At 37.7% G+C, this 26,097-nt stretch overlaps 1 protein-coding gene across 2 annotated transcripts in view; it reads right to left on the bottom strand.

Moving 5' to 3' along the window:
• NOX4 (NADPH oxidase 4) overlaps positions 1–26,097 on the bottom strand; it is a 155,191-nt gene that overhangs the window by 102,107 nt on the left and 26,987 nt on the right. For both annotated transcript variants that reach the window (XM_059708187.1, XM_059708188.1), the window contains 4 exons: positions 22,176–22,273; positions 18,750–18,777; positions 9,799–9,871; positions 5,573–5,653 (listed from right to left, as the gene is read on the bottom strand). In XM_059708187.1, the coding sequence (XP_059564170.1) occupies positions 5,573–5,653; positions 9,799–9,871; positions 18,750–18,777; positions 22,176–22,273 (280 nt within the window). The remainder of the gene's footprint in view (positions 1–5,572; positions 5,654–9,798; positions 9,872–18,749; positions 18,778–22,175; positions 22,274–26,097) is intronic.

Below are 26,097 nucleotides of genomic sequence, written 5' to 3'. Positions count from 1 at the left end.
GAGGTCATGCTTAGATTCCCAGTCAGGGCACATGCCTGGGTTGTGGGCTCGATACCCAGTGGGGCGCAAGCAAGAGGTAGCTGATTGGTCATTCTCTCTTATTGATGTTTCTATCTCTCTCTCCCTCTCTGTCTCTGAAATCAATAAAATATATATTTAAAAGCAATACAGGGAAGCCGTAGCAAACTGCAGCCAGCATAATGTACTGGGTTAGAAATGTGGGCTCAGAAATCGGATAGCTGGGGTCAAACCCAAGCTCTTCCTAATTGCCATGAGTTTTGGCAAGTTACTTCACCTCTCACTGTCCCTGTTCTCTCACAGAAATAATAACAGCAGCAATGCAGCAGATTTTACCAGGGTTGCTGGGAGGATTTAATGAGATAAACATTAGTAAGATACATGATAAGGGCTTAATGAATTTTACTATTAATATATTCAAAGGAACACCTTTATAATAATGATGAGATTGAAATATCATCATGCAAAAACAAATGAACAGAATTTAGAGGAGACTGATTCAGTTTCCATAGCCTCTAGAGTCATAGATTTTTTAATCTATCTAGAAATTAAATTATGGTTCAAAAGATAAAGAACTTTGTGGAAATTACAGCTTCCCAAAGACAGAATGGGCTCTTCAGTATGGAGATTCATAGAGTCTTTGTCAAGATATCTTTTACCCTTCCTTCAAAATTTGAGATTCTCTGAAAATAAAAGTGAACTTGGAAAAGCATACGAAGCAATTGCTGCTTAGGTGGAGACATCAGCAAACAATTTCTAATCACTTCATTCTTAAAGGGTAAAACTTTCTAAAATTTCTAACCCACATTGATCCTTCAATGCCCTAAGTTATAGAATTCTTGAAAACAAAATGTTTACAGATGTAAAGTATTAAGTCTAAAGGTATCTTTAGCTATTTCAACTGATTGATTTAAATTCCAAACTAATAACCAATGCTAGGAGGCTAAAGATCACACATTAAATTATTATTCTATACATTATTATAGTACTGACCATATTGATTAAAAAAGGAGTACATTCTCAGCAAACAGTGATTTTTCTGTTCAAACTTAAATTATACTCTTTAACAGGAATCTCAATATAAATATGAGTAATCTGTTTTGAATAATTGCACTTTACTCATGTAACCAAAAGCTAAAGAATGAAACTATCAAGTCATTTCATAGTAAAGATATGTGTAAGTCCTCAACATCGGCACAGAGGTTAATAACTTCAAGAGATTTACTTACAGACAGAGCCTTTAGCAATGAAAAAAAAAACATGTTGAGAAATGTCCATTTTGAAAGGCTGCACAACTTATCAATAGTAGTTTGTCATGCACTAGAAGCTTTTATTCAAAATTAAGCTATATAGGCTATAAACTCTTAGAAATAAGATGAATAAATTCTGAGTATCTAATGTACAGCATGGTGACTATAGTTAATAACATTATATTGTATACTTGAAATTTTCTAATAGAGCAGATATTAAGGATTCTCACAAGAAAAACAACACAAACACAAGGTAAAAATACTACATGATGTGATGCATGTGTTAATTCATTTGATTGTGGTAATAATTTCATAACATATGTATATCATAAGATGATATTTTATTTATCTTGAAGATTGTATACTGTAAATAATATAATCTTATTAGTCAATTATACTTTAAAAAATTAAACTTTATTTAAAAATCTTCACTCTAGACTGCTCATAGTATTGTGTCTTTATTGCATAATACTTATTTTAGTATTATGAAATTTTTTTAATTTATACCCATAATATGTAAAGAACTATTACTTCAGTTGGTATGATTACATTTAATTCAGCCAGTAGATTCCTTTCGTTATTGCTCTGTATAAAGTAACTTTCTGTTTATGACCCTTATTCTATAAAAAAATAAAATCAAAATTTAACTATGCCTTCTTTAATTTTCAAAAACAATGGAGAAAGAACTCTCAATATAATCTATTTAAACTTAAGTCCGTTTGAACTTCTGAACCTTTAAAAAAAATGACTCTGTTTTGAACTGCAAAGAAACAGAGTTTTTTTCAGAGTTTTAACTTAGTATAACATAAAGGCCAAAGAATGCATACATAATTAAATTAACAAATAACTGCATTTTTCTCAATCTGTTAAAGATCTGTGTGTGTGAGAGAGAAAGAGAGATCACAATCTCAGATAAATGAAGATATTGACCCTTTTTTTAAAAATCTAAGACCAAATTCTCAGAAGTACTGATCTCTCCTAAGAGTGAAAAAAAAAAAAAAAAAAGTAAGTTTTTCGGCCAGAATGTCAGGATTTGAAACCAGAATCCATCATTAAGTAAACTTCCACAAGTTACTTACTCTCTCTAAACTTCAGTTTTCCCACCTATAAAGGGGGGGTTGAATTACTATTTATCCTTAAAAAATCATGATACTTTAATGAGATAAAGCATCTAAATCATTTTGAATTTATACTTGGCATATAGTAAGCACTATGTAATTGTTTTCAATTACTGTTCATTAGTAGCATCTGCTGGCACATAGTCCATTTTATGATAATAGCTCTGGGCAGGCAAACAGGCCACTTAAAGAACAGAATGCAAAGCAGATTTTCTTTACCATGAGCTTTCCTTGTATCCAAATTCTCCACAGAATGTTATCCCTACAAAGGAAAAAGCTCCCATTGGCCATGACCCTTTCCTGTGTAGCAAGAATGGCTAGATGGAAGTCGGGATTACAATGGCTATGTTTCTGATACTCTGCAATTATATGGTCTAGAGTCCAGTGATGGCAAACCTATGACACGCATGTCAGAGGTGACACATGAACTCATTTTTTTGGTTGATTTTTCTTTGTTAAATGGCATTTAAATATCCTATCTAATAAAAGACAAATAGGGTAATTAACCGTACCTCTGCTACGCTTCCCATTGGCTAATCAGTGAGATATGCAAATTAACTGCCAACAAAGATGACAGCCAGCTGAAGTGAGCAGGAGATTTGCTTGCTCCAGTGATGGAGGAAGCCAAGGTTTCCCGCCTGCCACAGCCCAGCTCTGAGTTCCAGAAGCAACAATGTTTCATTTATAGAAGCTAAACAAACCCCAGATACCTGCTTTCAGCCAGCCGCAGCCTCAGAGCTGGGAGTGCCAGTGACGGCAACAGAGTTTCGATTATAGAAGGTAAATAAATCCCAGAATAAAAACGAACAAAAGAAAAAAAGGAGAGGCTGAGAGCTTCAGTCACAGGCCAGCCTGAAAACGGCCCTCATCCCCTCACCCAGGCTGGCCAGGCACCCAAGCGGGACCCCTACCCTGATCCAGGACACCCTTCAGGGCAAACCAGCCAGCCCCCACCCATGCACCAGGCCTCTATCCTATATAATAAAAGAGTAATATGCAAACTGACCCTAAAAGACTGGGAATGACTGGTCACTATGACATACACTGACCACCAGGGGGCAGACACTCAATGCAGGAGGTGCCCTCAGGTGGTCAGTGCGCTCCCACAGGGGGAGCTCTGCTCAGCCACAAGCCAGGCTGATGGCTGCCAGTACAGCGGTGGTGGTGGGAGCTTCTCCTGCCTCCTTAGCAGCGCTAAGGATGTCGGACTCCAGCTTAGGTCTGCTCCCCGCTGGCAAGTGGACATCTCCCAAGGGCTGCTGGGCTGCCAGAGGGATGTCTGATTGCCAGGTTAGGCCCAATCCCTCAGGGAGCAGGCCTAAGCCAGCAGGTGGTCATCTCCCGAGGTGGCCCAGACTGAGAGAGGGCAGAGTCCGGGCTGAGGGACCCCCCACCCCCACCCCGAGTGCACAGATTTTTGTGCACCAGGCCTCTGGTATAAAATAAATATCAAAAATATAAGTCTTTGTTTTCCTATGGTTGCAAATATCAAAAAATTTCTGTATGTGACACGGCACCAGAGTTAAGTTAGGGGTTTTCAAAATGCTGACACGCCGAGCTCATAAGGTTTGCCATCACTGGTCTAGACCTATGGTACAGAACAAATCAACCAGGACTTATGAGGTAGAGATCCATATAATAGTGTTTTCTAAACCAGTGGTCTGCAAAATCAGGCAGGAGGAGGGGAGGATTTGAACATGTGCCCTGAAAATAATATACAATTAATGTATATGACCTAATGTACTGACAAAGTACACTATAAAACATTCTGAAGAGAGAATGAACAGCAGGTCTGAACCATTCTCCAACACTTCCCCTGGGAACACCTGAGATTAAGATAAATGGGGAATGCCAGATGTGTACCAGGCAACACTATTTCTTATTGGTGGAATGCATCTGGACCAGAAGGTCTGTGAGTGAATTATAAAATCATTTTAGGACTCACAACCTCAGCTTCGTATGTGCAGTGTGTTCTAGCAACTGAAGGCATCCCTTGAGGAGACCTGGGCTGTTACCAAGATACTGGCTCCTGTGGAATGTGAGCCTTATCTAAGGCAAAGTAGCCCACGTCTATCCATATGGTCTTGTCATCTCAAAACAGAGTTACTACATTGGGGGTAAGGGAGGGGAGATGGAAAATGGTTTCTGAACAATAATAGAGACTCCCACTGAAGAGGCACCTGGCTTTATCCTGTTGACATTCTGTGTTGCCTGCCCCGCATCCTTCTGCTACAGGAAGTGAATGTCACCAGACAATGGCCTACTGTGTCATACTGGTGTGAGTGTCGAGACAAAAGTCCACTCTGGTGATCATGCAGATGTATACATCCACAAAAAATATACCACTTTCTTCCTCTGACCTAATGGATTATTTCAAGCACCATACTTTTGAGAACACTGCCTGTGTCCACATACTTTTCAGAACAGTTGGGGTATATTCTTTGTAACAAGCTTAGGATACTTTCCTTTTTCCCTGTGTGATTTTTTGGTGTTTTGACACATCCTTGTCTTTGGTCATTGTAAATCTTTGGCTCATTGCAACTATTATTGTCTCTAGGCCATTTAAAACTAAAAACTGGTAATTCCAACATTACAAATTCCACAGCAGTGAGACATAAGGAATTTCTGGAAATACAAATACTAAAATATCTTCTGGAAGTTCTTTACTTCTTATTTTCTTAAAGAAGTTATCAAGATATAGCTATAGGGGCTTTAAAAATTATAAACCAAGGGAAAAGTATCTCTTTTTCTCAACTTTAATATAGTTTTCTACTAGTTCCATTAAACATCCTATGCTAAAAATAAAATTATTTCTTCCATTCTTGACACTACCCTCAATTTCAAGTAACCAAATAATTTACCACTCCCAATGAAAATTCCTGCAGATGTATCTTTCATTACCCCATTTTTAAAATTATTTATTTTAATGTATTTTATTGTTTAAGGTATTACAAATAGTAGTACATATGTCTCCCTTTTTTTGTCCTATTGACTCCCCCCCTCCCCTGGCCTCCTCTTACCTCCACTTGCCCTCACCACTCCCACCCCCCATTGTCTTGAGTCTGTTGGTTGTGCTTATATGCATGCATACAAGTCCTTTGGTTGATCTCTAACTCCCCACTTTACCCTCCCCTACCTTCCTGCTGTAGTGTGACATGGTTTTAAAAAATATTTTTTATAACTTACCCTGAAACATGCAACATCAGCAGCATGTAGAAGACAAAGAAGAGATTATGAGTGTACCAGAAGATGTCATAGTTAGAAACTCTGAAAAAACAAAAAACTTAGTTTCAATGCCACTTCATATTCCATCTCACTGAGAAGAGTGTGTGTTTCAAACATGTCACAATTGAAAGTTCAAATATGAGGTCATCTGAGATTTATCTATTATGTCAAAGGATTTACATACCATGCAAAGACAACTGACAAAAAATTATACATAACACTATCATATTTTTGTATTTGAAATAAAGACACATGAAAAAATTAAAATATGGTTTATTTTAAAGATATGATGTAAGGCTAAGGAACAGTTATATTCGGCTCCTATGTCTAATTGCTGTCCTTTCTATAAATATTCTCCATTTTCAAATGACTTCCAAAACAACTAATGTTCCTATCACAATAAATATTTTGAGAGTAGTTTAAAGAAAACTCAAATTTAGAGAAATTGAGGAAATGCTCATTAAAGTTTTATATTATTTTCCTGTACAATGTACAACCTTGGTGCTACTGTCCTGCAGGAGAACAAGGAGCCTGAAAATAAAGGAGTATGATAAACACAATCTCTAGAATGTTTGAGACAAGTAAAAAGAAAACTAACAGTTATTTTATTTCATATGTCCGGGTGGATATTACTGTATTAGAATCTTAGAGGTGGAGGGCAGATATTTGTAAAAACTTCTGAGAAGATTTGATATAACCCTTAGATCTTTTTAGAAGCCTTGACTCAAGCAGTGGCCAATTGATTCACATTTATTTAATTCGGTTCCTGCTATCACCAACAAGGTCATTAAACACCCTTGTCACATATGCCTTTTGCACATATCTAATTCTTTTATCATTTAAACTCCTATGAGTGGAATCGCCAGGTCAAAGGGTACACATATGCAATGCTTTTGACACACACTGTCCATTGCTCTCTGAAAACATGTTTATCAATTACAAATCCAACTTTAGGAGTGTCTTTTTCCTCAAACAAACCCATGCTCCACTTATAAGTTTTCATTACTTTGGATAAGTGGAATTGGGTATTATTTCATTTGTGTGTTACACACTTTTAATTCTATCACTTATCAATTCATAATAATTATCCATTTATATAGTGAATTTTCCTTAATTGTTGTGAGTTCATTATTCAAAATTTAAGACTGTACTAGTTCCACATAACTGTAATAATCTGTCAAATAACATGTTTACATTTCAATTTTTATAATGTATGTTGTTTTAGTTTACCTATTTTTAGAAAGTCAGATATTTTCTATATTTTTCTTGTCCATTATGAGATCTGATAAATACAGATTTAAAGTCTCTTCTAAATTTTTAATGGTGTTATTTTTTAATAGCTAACTGTAAGTTGTCTTGAATTTCATTCACTTACTCTTTTTTTTTCATCATAAGTTTGTGACGGCACCTTTATTATTTAGTAGGTTCTTATACACAACGAAGTGTCTTAACAAGGTTTTCTATCATCTCTATCATTGGTTCAATGTCTTGGTTATTTTTGCAAGTTCTATCTGCTTTCAGTTACGGAAGCTTAATCACTTTAATGTTTAGTAAGCCGCATACCTCCTTTTATTCCTCTTTGGGAACACGTGCTTGGATATTCCCTCAGATGAACTTTAGGATCACTTTGCTAAATTCAATAAGCAAACAGCATAACCTATCTTGGATTTTGACTTGAATTGCAACAAACTTATAAAATAATTGAGGAAGAACTCCATCTTTGCATTATATAGTCTTTATTCAAGTCTCTACTGATTTCTCTCAGTGAGGTTATGTTTTTTCTCTATAACTTTCTCTATAACTTTTTTCTCTCATAAACTTATTGGTAGAAATTTTATGTTTTTGTTAAAATTATTAGTGCTATCTTTTTATTTTACTCAATTTTCAAACTGATAATAGCTATTATAAAAGAGATTTTTAAACGTGTTTTGTAATCATTTACCCATTTTAACTCCTTTGGTTGATATAAATTTTCCATAATCCTCTTGAATTTTCTGGCTAGGCAATTATACCTACCTTTCTGGAAGTAATGATAATTTGTTGTTGCATTCTTTCTAATAATTCTAAATGTTTAACTTAGAATTTAATGATTCTAAATGTTTAATTTCTTATCATAATGCCATCCTTTAAAGAAATTAAAACATCACTTTGTTTCATGATTTTCATAGGAATGTATCTCATATTTCACTGTAAGTATGAACTCAGTTCTGGCTTTTATACTTTTTAATTCTAAAAAGGAAATTAACTTTTAGTTAACTCTGATGAGAGTTCAGATTTAACAACTGCCATTTCTAAGTCTATTGAGATGAGAAAATATTTTTGTATTATTGTCCTCTGTTAGACGAATATATTACTTATATTAATAATTGACCCATGTTGAACCATTGGTGAATTACTAGACTACAATCAATGCCAGAAATCAAATAGTGAAGTCATATTTATTCACCTGATTTCTCTAATGTTTTATTTCCTTACTAGTAAAGAGAAAAAGTAAAAGATTATTTCCATGATCCATTTAAGAATTTCATGATTCTCACAATGAAGCTTGAAGAAAAGCAGAGTTAGTTTTATAATCTCTTTTAAACAAATGAAAACATTAACAATTAAGACACAGTCACCAAATTATTTATGTAAAGGCTCACTTGAGAACAGAAGCTGATCTTTATATTCTTTCTACAACACTATCTCTCAATTACGGATTCTTTTTCTAGATATAGAACATTTACATATCCTTAATCTTATAAGTAAATATGTTAGATACCCTAATTTTTCTTCAAGAGCTCCTAAAACTGAAAAAGTAAGTTTCTGAATTACTGACCTAACTAAAATTAAATCTCTCCCACAAAATCGGCACCCTGCTGCACTAATGTTAGAGGATTTGCCTTTCTGTAAGGTGATTTTTAATTCTTATAAAAAGTCATAAAAATGGGCTTACCATTTGACAGCCATTCTCTATCTAAGAATTTTTCCATAGGACATAATTAAAAAGTATGCAAAGACTTAAGGAGACTGTGTTTGTCTCACAATTGAAATACTGAAAAAATGGAATCAACCTGAAACATACAAAGATAGGGGGCTGGGAGAGTAATGTATATCTACATGGTAATATGCTGTGCCAATAGTAAAGAGAAAAAAATGCTCATAACAAGATTTAAGAAAAAAGGAGTTTTAAAATAGCACATATAATAAAATGGTCCAATTTTGGTAAAATGCAGACTTGAAAAGACAGAGATCAGGAGTGAGAAAAGGAGAGAAAAAGAGTGATTTTGGTAGATGTATAACATGGGGCATGAGTGAGTAAAAGCAGGAAGAATGAAGTATACAGACATAAGACCAGGAAGTGTACAGTGTTAATCGGAGCACTGAGTTCGCTTGTGAGATTTCAAGGTGTGCGTATGTGAGCACAGATATGTTCAGAAGTGCAAAGATAGACTCATTTGAGCGTGGTGTGGGGGACAATTACTTTCCAAGTGTGTGTGTGTTTCCATTATATTTCACAACTCAATAATTAGAATGACTATTTTTGAAGATTATATATTGTTTCTTCGTTTTGCTTTCTTAAGCAAGAAGTTTCACCAGTAATGTAAGATACTGTAAAATATTGTGTAAAACAGATGGATCCACCAGAAAGAACATGTGAAAGTGTTCATAAAATGTGTGTCTGCAATTGCTCAAAATCTCGTAACTAGAAGAATACTGTGAATGCAGATATTTCTGATTATTTTAGCAGATGTCAACTAACCATTTCTCCTAAGCTTTGGAATATTACATTAAATTACAGCAAAATGAACTCACAGCAGGAAATGAGTTGTAAACAAACTGTAAGTGCTATGTTCCTGTGCATACATGTTTAATTCAATCCCACGTCTCATAGACACATGATTCTCCAGAAGAACGCTCCTGAAGAACTTAAATTTCTTTGTTTTAAAAAGTCTCCATACATAATTCCTTACCAACCTAGACTATTTGGCTAAAACAGAGATTCTTTTTTCCAAAACAGGAAATGATGTATATAGAAATGTCTTTACATCACTCTTTGTTACCCACAATAGTCTATTCATCGGAATACTGCACCGGCTAAGCATTCTGGATAATCAAGAGTTTTTCTACACATGAAAATGAAGATAATCTAAAGAAAATGAAATAATCTGACCCATAAATATTGAGGTCGTTGCTCTGACACTCACCGGATAGCATATGTAGAAGCTGTAATCATCAGGAACAGCACCAATACCATAAAGACGCCTGTCAGGCCAGGAACTATAAAAATGTACATAAATACATTTTAACATAAGTCATACTGAGAAAAAAAGTACAAAAATCATGGCCTTAACATCCAAAGTATTATGCTGCTCTCTGGGAAGCCGAATTCAAATCAGATATCTCCTTGTATATCTTCTTTCAAAAGAGCACTTTTTAAAATTAGCACAATTTCAAGGAACTTAAGACAAAATAGTCCTTTCTACCTTTAATAGAGGGTTTGTTTTTGTATTTTCATATATTCTGCAGGTACCTACTATATTAACTGTTAGTAATTAATACATGGGACAGGATTGATATTCAACACCCTTACTGGTTTGGTTATTCCTATCATGGCAGTAAACTCCTATTCTCTCCTCCCCTCTTTTATGTAACTAGCAGCTCCTTCCATTTTAATTTCAAATAATTTCTTTTAGGCTTCTTATCTAGAATGAATTTTAAAAAAATAAAGAAAACCTAAAGATTCCTAAAAAACACAACTTCAAGTGTAAAACAAAAAATATTGGAATTCAAGAAAAAGAATGACAGTGCTGATGTTTTCAGAACACTTGCAGAAATATTTCTTCTAGTAGGAAAACATGCTGAAATCAGTCTTTCTGATATAACATTTTTAAATGTGCAAACATGTTAGTTTTTTTTTCTTTTTTATTGCTTAAAATATTACGACGAGTAGTACATTTGTCTCCTTTTTTTCCCCCTTGACCTCCCCTACCCTACAAATCCGGTGTTAGCTCATATAGCATGTCTAAAATGAATAGCTCAATATTCTATATCAAAAAGAGCTAAAACCAAAATATTCTCATCTCGTGTTATCTTTTTACTACCAAATAATCCTGTCTATAAATTACCTTTATTTACTCTTAAAATCATATAAGCAACAGTAACTTCTAACTGTCCTGAGAGATTTCATCTTAAATCCTCATAGAAAAGCTAATGAAACAATTCTGTCTCCAAAAGTATAGATATCTCCCCACTTTGCTGCTTTGCCAAGGAACCACCTATGAAACAGAAGGGCCATCATGGACTGTAGCAGAAGCAGAGAAGCTGGGTACAAAGTAAGAGCAATACAGTACATTACTGTATTAGGATTCCAGAGGGTTAGAATCTTTGAAAAATTTAGAAATCTCAGTAGAAATAAGTTTCTAATGTAGAAGGCCACATGAGAAATAAGGGATTTAATCTTTGGATGGTTAATACTTAGTATTCTTTCCTCCACTCTTACCAATACATAAATTGGAAACCAAACCACACTTGCCTTTCCCTGATGATATGCCTAATCCAAACCATCTCTTCTCTCCACTTCTTCCCCAGGGTATTCCTTTTCCCATCCACTTCCCTGTTGCCCCAGGCAAGGACTTATTTTTTAGGGGTAAGATAACCACACTAGTTTACACTAAAAGACTAATAGTTCAGAACAATACTACTTAAAAAGAACAGCATGCCTACAAAATGGCCCAGTCTTCCCACTCCAAAGATATTTACCCAAGAGAAACAAACATATATCCACAAAAGATGTGTTCAGAAATGTTCACAGCCATTTTATTTTTAATAGTTAAGGTCTGTAAACAACTCAAATCTCCATCAACAGATGAATGGATAAACAATTGTGGTATTATTAGCTGTACCTGGAAAAGTAATCAGTGGTAAAACACACACACACACACACACACACACACACACAAAAGCCACAACCATGAATTGTTGATATATATGCAATGACAGAGATGAATCACAAAACTATTATGCTGAGTGAAAAAAGCCAGATCCACCTAAAAGGAAACCCAAAGAACATAAGCTCTATGATTCCTTTTATATAACATTCGAGAAAATTCAAATCATTATTTAGTGATAGAAAGCAGATTAGTTGCTAGGAGGGATAGAGGGTAGGATGCATTATAAAGGGGTACAAAATTTTTTTAGAATAATAGATATATTTGTTCCCTTGATTTTGGTCATGGGTTTACAAATGTAAACATATGTCAAAACCAAAAGTAGAATAATTTACATACGTATAATTTAATGTACTTCAATTATAACTCAATAAATTTTAAGAAAAAAGAGGAGGTCTTTCTAGTTTCAAGTAATTAAAATAGATCCTTATTTGACCAAATGAATAAATAAATGATAGAATCCTAGATGGCTCCATAATGTGAAATTTGTGGCTGAAGGCCTTTCCAGTTGTTTTATTACTTTATTATTCCAGAGATTTATTAACGTCTGCTGAGTCTACATACAAGATTTCCTATGTGGTTCTAAACATGTCAAGATTAGTTATGGAATGTTTGCAAATCACTTCATGAAGAGGACACCTGAAAAAAACTGAGTGTGTTTAGAATAGAGGCATAATTTCCAAAGTGTATTATTGGAACACTAATTCTTTGGGATATTAATATCTATTACTTAAGGATTTTGAAACCATTCCTTGAGAAGTCACAGGGCACATTAGTGTATTAAAGTCTCTGAGAGGTGCTCAAGCCAAGAAACCAGTTTAAATTTGAACAGGTATTTCCTCAAACGTTTAACTAGAGAACTTTTTTATAACAGAAAGTGAAAAATATATTCAAAAGAACTGAGAGGGTAAACAGTTGACTTCAGTCATTTAAAGATGAACTAGAAACCCCAGACAACTTGAACAATGGTATATTTATTCTGGCAATATGACCCTGTTACTGTCCTTTTAGGCCAAACTGTGATCTCACTGAATCTCATCTCTAAACTAGGGAGAATCAATTCAATGCTTTTTAATGTTCTCTCAGGCTTATGAAGTTATCTTTTTTATGCAAAGAATTCATCTATTTTTCTATCTCCCAGAAGTATAAAAATACCAGAGTTTATAATTTACAAAGTAATAGACTTCAGGTCAGTGAAGAAGAAAAAATTACATATAACTAACAATAAAAAAACATTGCAATTAGAGTGGTCCAAAAGAAGGGGTGGGGTGATATCTTAAGAAATTATGATTTTTTTTTGTCACTGGAATTAAACAGAGTTTGGCCAAAAAATTATCTAGGATATTGTAGAGAAGGCCTATGCATCAAATAATAGAGTTAAACAAATGGCTTTCATTCTTTCAGTGAATATTTTCTGGGCATCTACAGTGTACCAGAGAAAAAATGAATCCTGCTCTACAAGAGATTTCATTCTAGTCTGGGAGACGAGACGCGCAGGTAATTGCAAGTAGGGCATTATGTGCTAAAAGAGAGCTAAGCTTTATGTGTTTTTGAGGTACATCAAAGGTTACCGTAACCTAGCCTGAAATGACAGCTTAGCTAAATCTGAGAATATTAGCCTCTATTCCTACACATAGTCCAAGAGTCAGGAAGCACAGGTTGGAAATTATTGGGTTATTCTAACTTCACTGGGCAAAGTTACTTGCCAAAGTAAAGTACAGTGTGAACTCTTTGAGTCCTTCAAGTTATGAAGCAAAACCTATACTCGTCTCCTTAGAAAAAGACATGCATGAATTTTATTTTTAGTGCTTTTTATGTATGCATATAAGATCCATTAATTCATAGCCTTTAAATGAATTATTTCACTGTACTGCCATTTCTAGAAGAAACTAAGAGATCATTTTCATTCATACACAGATATGGTCAGAAATATACTATCTTGTATTTAACGTCCTATTTTTTCCAACCAGAACCATAACTGGAACCAAAATTGTACGTTTATGAGGGTTTTTCTAATAGAAATTGGATATTGTGAATTTACCAAATTTGGTGATAGGTAGTAAGTATTTTTGAGTGAATGAGTAATCCAATCTTTTAAATTTATTTTATTTCTTAAATTCTTAATTGCAATATTTTAAACATTTTTTTAATTTAGTGAGTCTAACTATACCATATTTTGTGTCACTTGCACTGCCTTTATTTTCTATAAGATAATCTTAATTTCTCAGACCTACGTTACACTGAAAATTTTTAAAGACAGAGAAAAGACTATGTAACATAAAACAAATTAAAATCAAAGAAACATGTCAATCAATACAAAAATATTCTTTATCACGAGAACAGCTGAAAGCATGTATACAGTTCTTCATCAGGAACTAAATATTTTCTAGGCGCTATGCTTGACAAAATTCAAAGATAGCTATAAAACAGTTTTAGACAGAGATGTATTAGTAAAACAAAACTAGATTAAGCCTATTTGTAGAAAGCAATGTCACTTATCCCATTACTATCCTTAGATTCCGCCTTGTTCTCTCACCTGCGACTATTCAGTGGGGTCATTCAGATGCCTAAGGAGCTCTAGCCTCATGCTTAGAGGGGTCCCACCCCTCTTTCCAAGCTGAACCCTTCCCTGGGAAGTGGATGGCTTGCTTTCATTAAATGATGTGGACTGAGACACCAAATGATGCTAACATGCTGATTTTGGGTGATGCGTGTGGTTTGCACTAACAGAAACTCCACAAAAATATTTGCCTGGGTCCTTGCATGTCCTTGGGACAGCACTGTCCCACCCTGGAAAAGTTCATGTTCGAGTGGAAAAGACAGTCATACGTAAGGAAATAAATTATTTGACAACATAGTATTTTTACTGTGTATTTTTAGAAACACAGGTCAAGAAGAGACCAGCTCTGCCTAGTGGAATGCAGGAGGAATTTGTGCAAGGCAGCTGAGACTTAAAGGTTGAGTAGGAGTTGACCAGGTAATAAAGACAGTAAGCTAAGAGAGTAGGCAAATATAGGTGACAGTGAGAAGTTATGCTCCAGAGGTCTGTCGAGATGCTCCATACGGGTAAAACAGAAGCTCCAAGGTCAATAGGAAGATTAATAAAGCACATTGCCAGATCCCAGCCCAACAGACTCTCTAGGATAAAGCCGGGAAATTTGTGTTTTTAAGTATCATCTCTACTCAATCCAACATCAGTCATGAAAATCTCTGGGAAAGAGCAGAGGTGAGGGGTTTCATGCATAGGTGGAAAGATCACCTGTTTATATAGACCAGTGATGGCGAACCTATGACACGTGTGTCAGAGATGACACGTGAACTCATTTTTTTGGTTGATTTTTCTTTGTTAAATGGCATTTTTTTTTTGAAATATGTTTTATTGATTTTTTACAGAGAGGAAGGGAGAGAGATAGGGAGTTAGAAACATCGATGAGAGAGAAACATCGATCAGCTGCCTCCTGCACACTCCCTACTGGAGATGTGCCCACAACCAAGGTACATGCCCTTGACCGGAATCGAACTTGGGACCTTTCAGTCCGAAGGCCGACGCTCTATCCACTGAGCCAAACCGGTTACGGCTAAATGGCATTTAAATATATAAAATAAATATCAAAAATATAAGTCTTTGTTTTACTATGGTTGCAAATATCAAAAAATTTCTATATGTGACACGGCACCAGAGTTAAGGTTTTTCAAAATGCTGACATGCCAAGCTCAAAAGGTTCGCCATCACTGATATAGACACTAGAGGCTCAGTGTGCGAAATCGCACAAGACCCAGAGCCGCTGCTTTGGCGGGATCCCAGACCTGCCATGTGCGAGTAGCTCAACACTGCAAGCCACTGCGCCATGCGAGCTGTGAGCCCCACCTCATCACGCAAGCCACAAGTCCCGCCTTGCCACGTGAGCTGCAAGCCCCGCCTCCCCACCTCAAGCACTCGCGGGCCAGGGGAGGGACCAAGAAGTGCTCCATGCACCTCCTGGTGACCAGTTGTTTGGTCTTTCTGGTGTTTCAGCATTATGGCCACTGACCTTTTATTATAGACTAGAGGCCCGATGCACAAAAATTTGTGCACTTGGGGGGGAAGTGGGGTCCCTCAGCCCGGCCTGTTCCCTCTCGCAGTCTGGGACCCCTCGGAAGATAACGACCTGCTGGCTTAGGCCTGCTCCCGGGTGGCAGGGGGCAGGCCCAATCCCTAGGTGCAGCCCCTGGTCAGGCTCAGAGCAAGGCCAATTGGGGAGTTGGGGCGCCGCCCCCTGTCGCACTCAAAGCAGGGTCGATGGGGAGGTTGCGGCGCCACCCCCTGTCACGCACAGAGGAGGGCCAATCAGGAGGGTTGGGGCTCTGTACCCTGTCATGCACAGAGTAGGGTCGATCAGGGGGTTGGGGAGCTCCCCTCTGTCAAGCACAGAGAAGGGCCCATCAGGGGGTTGGGGAGCTCCCCCCTGTCACACACAGAGCAGGGCCCATCAGGGGGTTGAGGTGCTCCCCCCTGTCACTCACAGAGTAGGACCGATAGGGGAGTTGGGGCACCGCCCCCTGTCACACACAGAGCAGAGCGGATCAGGGGGTTGGGGCACCACCACTGTCACACTCAGGGCAGGGCCGATGGGGAGGTTATGGCTCTACCCCATCACACACAGAGCAGGGCCCGTGGGGGGGTGGAGGGTGTTGGGGCGCCGCACCCTGTCACACACAGAGCAGGGTCGATCAGGGGGTTGGGGCACCGCACCCTGTCACACACAGAGCCACAGGGCGATCAGGGGGTTTGGGCACTGCCCCCTGTCACACTGATCCCGGTGCCAGGAGGCCTCGCGGCTCCACTGATCCTGGTGCTGGGAGGCCTCGCGGCTCCGCTGATCCCAGTGCTGGGAGGCATATTACCCTTTTACTATATAGGACAGAGGCCTGGTGCATGGGTGGGGCTGGCTGGTTTGCCCTGAAGGGTGTCCTGGATCAGGGTGGGGGTCCCCACTGGGGTGCCTGGCCAGCCTGGGTGAGGGGATGATGGCTGTTTGCAGCTGGTCACACACCCTTCAGGGTGGGGGTCCCTACTGGGGTGCCTGGCCAGCCTGGATGAGGGGATGATGGCTGTTTGCAGCTGGTCAAACACCCTTCAGGGTAGGGGTCCCCACTGGGGTGCCTGGCCAGTCTGGGTGAGGGACTGAGGGCTATTTTCAGGCTGGCGGGTAACTGAAGCTCCCAACTGCTCCTTTTTTTCTTTTTTCTTTTTATTCAGGGCCAGCTTTAGCTCTGGCTCCAGCTCTGAGGCTTCTGCTGCTGAAAGCAGGTATCTGGTTTGTTTGGGTTCTATAATCGAAACACTGTATCAACTCCAGCTCTGAAATCCCGGCTCGCTGAAAGCAGGTTTCTGCGGTTTTATTTAGCTTCTATATTTGTTACAATGTTTCTTAAACTGCAAGCTCAGAGGCCGGCAAGGCAGGCGGGGAACGTTGGAGTCCTCCGTCACTGAAGCAAGCAAGCCCCATGTTAGCCTGAAGCTGCCTGGCTGCCGGCCGCCATCTTGGCTGGCAGTTAATTTGCATATCACCCTGATTAGCCAATGTGAAGGGTAGCGGTTGTATGCTAATTACCATTTTTCCCTTTTATTAGATAGGATATTAACTATACTAAGTGTCTTAATGTAACATTTTTATCATATAAAAACATTTTTATATCTTTGTAAACTAAACATTTAAAAACATTTCAAATGTTCCAAAGCTTCAACTATGCTGTGTGCTGTAGAAAATAATATCAAAACAAAGTTTTTATTTATTTCTCTTACATTATTCCATATGAGCCAAAAACTACATTGATTTATACATAAGGTTTTATTTTTCTGCTTTTTCTTCCCTCCATTTCTCATCCAATTCTTAGGACTTTAATAAAGAACCATGTTTCAATGAATAAAATTATAAAAAAAACTAAACTGCATTCCTAAAAGACAAAGGTGAAATACTTTGCAAGGGGCAAATATCATAAGCCAGAGACAAAAAAATATATATATATATACATACAAGACCAGCGACTGGAATGGTAGAATGACCAGAACGACTGGAACGACCAGTGGCTATGACACGCATTGCAGCAGCCAACCAGCCTGATCTGGGCCCTGATCGCCCACCCACCCCTGGCTGGCCTGGCCCCCAATCGGCCCCCAACTCCACAATCAGAGGCAGGACCAGCCGCCAACTGCCCGCAACCCTCATCCCCTGCCAGCCTGATGGGCTCCCATCGGGGCGGGCAGGCCAGACCTCACCTGTGCACGAATTCCTGCACTGGGCCTCTAGTATTTTATAAATCTAAACATCCATATAATTGTGACATGGATGGGGAAATCAACTGATTTATTGTTCTTTTTCATCATAAAATTATTGAAAAGAAAAACAATGCATTTGACAGGGTCATGCCTCAGTTCCATACACAACTCTGATCCTTAGTAGGATGTTACAGCCAAGCCTTTATGATACACCATCTCAACTACCCACAAGTCCTAATCTCTGAAATAGGTGCTAAAAATCCTCCAAAATACAGTTTTCTCCTTTCATCGGTATAAATGTAAAGTTGAAAAGAGTAAAATTTTGGTATGAATTTTACTAACATCAGAGCAAAATTTTTGGATATTCATATGTGCTTTGAATAACAAATTAACAGTCTAGACTGAGATTTCATGGACAATATGCTTGAGAAGAAAAAGTAAATTACAAATAAAAATGGGACACATTATTAGAAAAGTAACTGATTTTAATGACTGTTTCTCCTATTTTATGGATTTGAAGATTGTAAAATATCCTACTAAATTACTGAATTATCAAAGCTACAATGATGCCCAGAGTGTTTGGTGTTCCTTTCCAGCACCTTGAGGCCAGGAATCTATTCCGCATGTATTATCTCCAACAGTACTTGCCACAGCAGTGTGCAAAAAACAGGTCCTCAATAAGCATGTGGCATTATATTGCTTTCATTGGGAGAACATATGAAAAACAAATGCATTTGCTTACTTTTTCTCTTCATTCTAACCACAACTGTTCGCCTTGTCCCTCTGTTGTCATTGCAACTTTATGCTTGAACTCCTCCTACTATTTGTTCTGATATGCAAATGTCTATATGTTATATTTTAACATACATCTAACTGCCATACAATTTGATGATACTTATTTTCAAAAATTTTCCTGAATCTTAAGAAAGAGCAATGAATAACAACTTACCACTTGTGAAGAGAAGTTTTCTAGGATCCTGAGAAAAAGGGGAGAAAAAATATTTGACTGAAAGATAAAAAATTGGTAATATCAAATTCTACAAGGAATTGGGATGGGTATAAAGATCCATGGTTTAAGCATTTAGAATACTATTCTCCCAATGGAAGTAAGACTCAAGTTTTGTAATGGTTTCATGATGCTAAAGGAGATTATAACAAGTTCAAATTCAACTCAGAGAAGTCTATCCATCTGAAAAATGAGAGGATGAGGAATGAGAGGGCTTAAGCTTTCATCTTGATGGCTCATTAAAAGCCAGGGACTGTGGTCTGAAGTTCACTCTTTGACCAAATTGAAACTCAATATTTTTGGCTCTAATGTAGAAACATTAATACCAAGATTACCAAACTGCACCAACAATGTGTCAAGACAGTGGGAATCAAAAGTGATAAAACATCCAGGAAGGGTTGTACCCTGTAAATTCAGTGCAAAGACTACTAATTGAGAATTTATGTTTTAAATATTGTGAAAAGTAGTGAGGATAAAAAGGTTCCCGTTACTCAGAAATGTAAAACATTACTATTGTGTTTTATTTAAACTACTTATCTCATGGTGTAATGAAACTTAGTCAACTGCTTTTCTATCTTCTGGGAAACTTAGATTAATCCCCAGTAAATTTATGGATTTATTTTTTTCAGCCTAATGGTGCTTGATACTGCTCAACTTGTAAATTTCTGTCCTAAGCCTCCAGTGAGTCTGGGATCAGGCTAGGTATATACAAAGTAGGAAGCCTTTGTCTGATACAATTTCAGGGGCACTGAGTAAGGACCACTGGCTTAGGAATAGCTCCTCATCCGGTTTAGGTCAATTGACTTCTACACCTGGCTAAAGAGTAATATAGAGCAACCAAATATATAAACAACTGCTAAAAATAGAAGATGAACTGAATGAAGTGGAATAAATAGCTATGGAAACTCAGACGATGGAACAATTAATATGGCCACAGAATGAAGATGGAATGTGAGAGTAAGAGATGGTTTCACAGATGACAAAATGAGGCAGATTCAACTAGGCCAAGAATTTGCAACCATCACAAGTTCAAGGATGGGTCACTGAAGACCTGGAGGAGGCAGAGTGGAAACACAAAGCAAGAACAATACAGTGAAGGGCACAAACCCATCCTTTTCAAAGATAATTCATGGAAGAATATATCTGTTTATGCATACAATGTAAGTGTGTGTATTTTTCATCTTTATCTAGCACACATTGCCTTTATCTACAAGGTGCTCAAAAATATTTATTTTTAAAAAAGAGGAAAGGGAGATAAAAAGGGACAATGGAAGGAAAGAACTAAAGAAAGGAGAAATACAAATTTAAAAAATTAGTTACCTTTTTTCATCCATCAGTTTGGCAAAATGTTTTTTTACAGTGAGGTGTAGAAATAAGCATTCTGATAAACTTGGTAGAAGTGTGTCAACTGGTGAAGCCTTTTTAAAAGGAACTTTGGCAATGTCCATTAAAAATTAAAAATGAGTATGCCTTTGAAACCAAATGCTACTTCTATGAAAATGCCTAGCAGTAATGTGCCAAAAAAAGTAATTTATTGGCAAGTGGATCCTAAGAAAAACTAGAAATCAACCTAAACATCTGTGAATAAGGAAAAGGCTAAAAAGATATAACAGCCTGTTAATAAGAAGGGAATAAGATATATTTCTGATATAGCAAGTCACATTACATATATTTATGGAAACAAGTCAATTGCTGAGAAATCTGGATCATAAAATACCACTTAAAATATCTTAAGAGAAAACATAAAATAATTAACTATGCCTATTTTGGGAGGAGAAGCTTTTATTTTTCATATACTTGATAGTTTTAAACTATTTTACACTGAGCATATATCCCTTTTAAAATTAAAAATAAATGTAATGACTACAAGTATTGAAATATTAAACAAAATTATATTACATTTTTAAAGTAATATAAGCAGTATAGTTATTAAATACATATGAATTATAAAAACAAAAGAGAGAAGCAAAGAAGGCAAAGTTAAAAAAGGAAATTGCAGAGGATAAAGGGATGGATGGATGCAGTGGTAAATGGGGAAGCGATGGCTCTGATCTGAAACCATTACATGAAAGAGCTTCCATTGTCCTGCTACAAAGTTGGACTTTTCAGTGGTTTTTAATGCCGGGCGCACACCACAATCACCCAGTGAGCTCTTTAAAAATAACAATGCCTGCCCAGCCGATGTGTCTCAGTGGTTGACCATCAATCTATGAACCAGGAGGTCAAGGCACATGCCCAGGCTCGATCCCCAGTCAGGGGCATGCAGGAGGCAGCCAATCAATGATTCTCACTCATCATTGATGTTTCCATCTCTCGCTCCCTCTCTCTTCCTCTCTGAAAATCAATAAAAAAAAATACGTTTTGAAAAAATAACAATGCCTGACCCCAAACCAGATCAATTAAATCATACTGGTGGCTTCAAAAACACTATTATAGTCAAAGGATTTATCAAAGGCTGCTTGCGATTTGGGTTTTGAGATTTGTTTCTATGTTTGTTGTTACTTTTTTTGTTTTGCTTTGGGAGGGAGGTCAAACATATGAGCGGTATTAATCTAGCTAAAACTGGTAATATGTGGTAGAGTAAACAGTGAGAGAGTGAGAGGAGATGGGGAATAACTCATTAGGTCACTACCAGCCTTAGCAGAACAGGGAGGGTTCTGATCAAATAGAAAACAGAGCAGTGGGGTTTTAATGCTGTCTTGGCATGAAGCAAGGGCTGCCCGAGGACAGAAAGTACTGAGCAACAGGATCCCACCAGGGCTGTGCATATGCTGCTCATCAGGCTCTGGCCTGGCCCCTCCCACACATGATTTCATTTCATGGGCAGCTGCACATGGAGAAAGGCACCCCTCAGACAGGCATTGCCTGCTACAGAATTCAGCTCAAGGTCACCTGTTTCGAGGATTAAAAAACAAAACAAATGACTGGATCATTAAAACTCAATAATGTCCTGATTATCCAGGACCCTCAAATGATCCACCTGCTTTTCTGCCCTGTTTCCCCCAAGCATGGTTTCTGAGTGAAGGATTGTTACCCTGGAATGGCACTGTGGACAGTCTCCACTGCATGACAGGAATTAGACAAAAGCTGTTGGGAGGCAGCAGGCAGGCTTGGGTGGCAACCATCTGAACACTGCACATCACAGAAAGCAGACACTCTCCCAACTCCCATTTCCAGCAGAAGAGGCTGTGAAATAGTGATTACCTACATTTCCAATGGAAAAGGAATAAAACTCCAGTTGACAACTGCATTTAAGAGCACTCGAAAGAAGCAGCAAGGTACAAATTTTCTGTGAAACTGGCATAACCTCATTAGTCATCTCATGACCATGACAAGTGGAAGAAAAATGAGGAGACAGACACCACCCACCTCATCTCGATATCTTGCTACATTCAGTTCAAGGAAATCCTCACGGTAGTTCTCTGAGAAACTGAGGACATTCACCAGGTGGGCAGCCACATGCACACCTACGGAATCGCAACAGGCACAGGTCAGTGGGACCGATTTTCAGGTCAATGAAGAGGAGTCAGTTCTTCCCTCTAGGTTAATACAGGATCAAACTTTGACAGCTTCACGAGCAATACAATTTTAAATTTAAAAGGGGAGTTTTAAAGACACAAGCAATCTTAATTATAGACAGTTTCAGTATTAAAAATCAAGTAAAGCCGAAACCGGTTTGGCTCAGTGGAAAGAGCGTCGGCTTGCGGACTGAAAGGTCCCAGGTTCGATTCCGGTCAAGGGCATGTACCTGGGTTGCGGGCACATCCCCAGTGGGGAGTGTGCAGGAGGCAGCTGATCGATGTTTCTCTCTCATCGATGTTTCTAACTCTCTATCTCTCTCCCTTCCTCTCTGTAAAAAATCAATAAAATATATTTTTAAAAAAAAATCAAGTAAAGAAACTGAATTTCCAAAGGCTAGAATAAAAGAACCTTTGTTAAGTCAAGGTTCTTGGAATGGCACTGTGGACAGTCTCCACTGCAATGACATGCACACACATTTACACAGGCAAGTAATATAATAATATGGACATTTACTTATTGATTTCAAGCAGCTCCTGGATGTTTCAAATGTTTCATACCTTTCACATCTCCCCTAACTCCCAACCTATTATAGATCTTGTACACTTCACTGCCACATAACCTAAAATATAGGTTCATTGAAAGGCTTTTAACCAGTGAACATTTTTCACAATCTACAAATTCAAATCATAATGTCCTAAACCCAATAGCAAAAGTGTTTGGTAATGCCCAGCCAGCGTGGCTCAGTGGTTGAGTGTCAACCTATGAACCAGGAGGTCACGGTTGGATTCCCAGTCAGGGCACGTGCTCTGGTTGCGGGCTGGATCCTCAGTGTGGAGTATTCTCTCTCATCATTGATGTTTCTGTCTTTCTCTCCCCTTCCCTTACCCTCAGTTGGAGAACAACCACAAGACTGAGCTAGTAGAGTATTGCCATTTCATAATCAGTCTGCAATGGCACAATAAACAGAGTGCTCAACTGACTTGGAGCTCATACAAAATATAAAAGTGTTAGGAAATTGAGGTGAAAACAAATTCATTTTGGCATGCCAGGGAAAAAAGAAAATTATATTGAGGAGGTTGGACAAGGAAGGAGTAAATGACTTGTGTATTGGACGAGTCTAATGCCCTCCTCCCTTTCTAACCTTTTCTTATAGGTGAAATGTGGCTTTAATTAACAGTACATCATAAAGAACAACAGCTATTTAGTTGGGAACCTGTCTTCCTGGCTATTGTATTGGCATACTAGCACCTCAAATTACTTCTCTATAAAATGACAGAATCACTGCTCTGGCTGGTGGCTCAGTCGATTGGAGTGTCATCCTGTAAACCAGAAGGTTGCAGGTTTGAATCTCAAGCAGGTATCTACCTAGGTTGTGGGTTTGACCCCATGTTGGGGGTGTAACAGGAAGTAACTAATCTATGTTTCTCACATCAATGTTTCTCTCTCTCTCCCTTCTTCTCTCTCTAAAAATTAATAAAAACATAACCTTGGAGGAGGAATGTTTTAAAAAATGACAGAAATAAGAGACTTAATAAGTGACTCAAAATTGCTTAGTAAACCATTATAGTTTACACAAATACATGGAGGCGGTGATTCAAAATAAGACATGGCCTAGAAAGTACAAACCTCTACAATTCCCTCAAACCTAACGTTTGAGATATAGATAGGCCAAGAGCTCTGAGTTACTCACAAAGGCAATCAAAATGAGAGAGGACTAGAATACTAAATAACCTAAAAATTATTTAAGGATTTATAAGCTCCTGCCAGTGATCAAGTCAGAGAAGAGAAGAGGGTCTCATAAAAAGTTCACCAGGGCCCTAGCCAGTTTGGCCCTAGCTCAGTGGATAAAGTGTTTGCCTGTGGACTGAAGGGTCCCAGGTTCAATTCCAGTCACGGCACATGCCTAGGTTGCAGGCTCGATCCCCAGCCCAGTCGGGGCACATGTGGGAGGCAACCAATTGATACATCTCTCTCATATCGATGTTTCTCTCTGTATGTCTTTCCTCCTCCCTTCCACTCTCTCTGAAAATCAATGGAAAAATATCCTCGAGGGAGGATTAACAACAGCAACAAAAAGTGGCCAGGGAACTAGAAGTGGATTAATTAACAAGCACTGGCAAGGTTTCAAAGAAATAAAACAAAGAACATTTAAGTGAGACTCAACTTTGGCAAAGGTATAAAACATTATTTAAGCAAAACTATCTCCTACAGCTTCACAACTTCAGAAATTAATAGTAAAAAAAAATTCCCTTTATTTAAAATTAAAGATTTATATGTTAACGACATACTTAATTGTCAAAAGCATAACGGCTTCCTTTGAGGAATAGCCATTCTTTCTGAATTCTCCTGAGTAAAAGTTCTAGGTCAGTGATGGCGAACCTTTTGAGCTCAGCGTGTCAGCATTTTGAAAAACCCTAACTTAACTCTGGTGCCGTGTCACATATAGAAATTTTTTGATATTTGCAACCATAGTAAAACAAAGACTTATATTTTTGATATTTATTTTATATATTTAAGTGCCATTTAACAAAGAAAAATCAACCAAAAAAATGAGTTCACGTGTCACCTCTGACACGCGTGTCATAGGTTCGCCATCACTGTTCTAGGTGGTAGCTGTATGAGATACATTCACCTTCTTTATAAGGCCTTTTAGGTCAAAAGAATTCAGAGCTTCTGATTTTAGTCAGCAGGGAGAAAGCTATGCCAGGCACTTTGTATAGATTTTCCATGTAATTTTAACAATAAAACAGTGAGGTAAGTAGAATCATCCCTGTTTTACAGATAAGAAAACAAAGGTTAGAAAGGTAATTTAGCTAAGGTCAGACCACTAGCCAGGGGCAGAATGTAGACCCCCTGGAAAACATGCTCATTCATGGCAATACTCTACACCAACTCAGTTGTGGTTATTTTGCAACTGAACCAAAGAATAAATGAAGCTATGAATGTGCCAGTGTTTCATGATCCCCCTCCCTAGCTCTAATCCATCCCTAACACTTATCACACCCTTGGCCCTCATCTCTTCCTGATGCGTACTCCATCCCCAGACTTGGCTGCACCAGAGTTCTAATCCCATCCCTAAGCCTCTCTCCAACTCTTACCACCAAAGGGGGCAACTACCAATGGAAAGATAGATGTTCAGGAATGAGAAAGTAAAAAAATGCTTGGTAATAATTAAAAAGCTTAAAGTTTAATATATCTTGGGAATAGCTGTATCCAAAGACTCCTGGTTCAAAGTGGCCTTACATAACTATCCAGACCAAAGGTCCCTAGCACCAAAATAGCTCTATTCTACAAATAACAACCAGATGAAAATGTAAGGAGCTATGCCACTGAGATAATTAATCCCTCAGACTGTAAACTATATAACAAATTCTACCCTAAGAACTTCATATACACATGTTCTCCAGGCAGAAGGGCAGCTGGGGATAAAACCTACATAATCCATCTCCAGAGTCTATGCACTAAATCATATATTTATTACTTTCTGCTCCAAAATATTTTCAAGTATTACAGAAATACTCAGGATAAAAATTTATTTTAAAATGATTCTTAAAAATCAAAAGATTCTCACTTTATATTTTAACTTGGAATTGAGCAGGATGAATTTCCACAAACTTTTGAAATATGCTCCTCTAAGCAAGTATCATTTTCAAAGAAATATTTATCAACTATAATTTTGGCTGGTACCGTATTCAATGAATGTACATTTTGCAATCCAATTTTGATTCATTTATGCTCCTATCATATCATTACTTTCAGAGCTTAAAAA

The sequence above is a fragment of the Myotis daubentonii genome, chromosome 9 (genome assembly GCF_963259705.1).
Source record: "Myotis daubentonii chromosome 9, mMyoDau2.1, whole genome shotgun sequence".
Classification (NCBI taxonomy): Eukaryota; Metazoa; Chordata; class Mammalia; order Chiroptera; family Vespertilionidae; genus Myotis; species Myotis daubentonii.
Note: the sequence above shows the minus strand (reverse complement) of the source record. Positions and strands in the feature narration are given on the sequence as shown.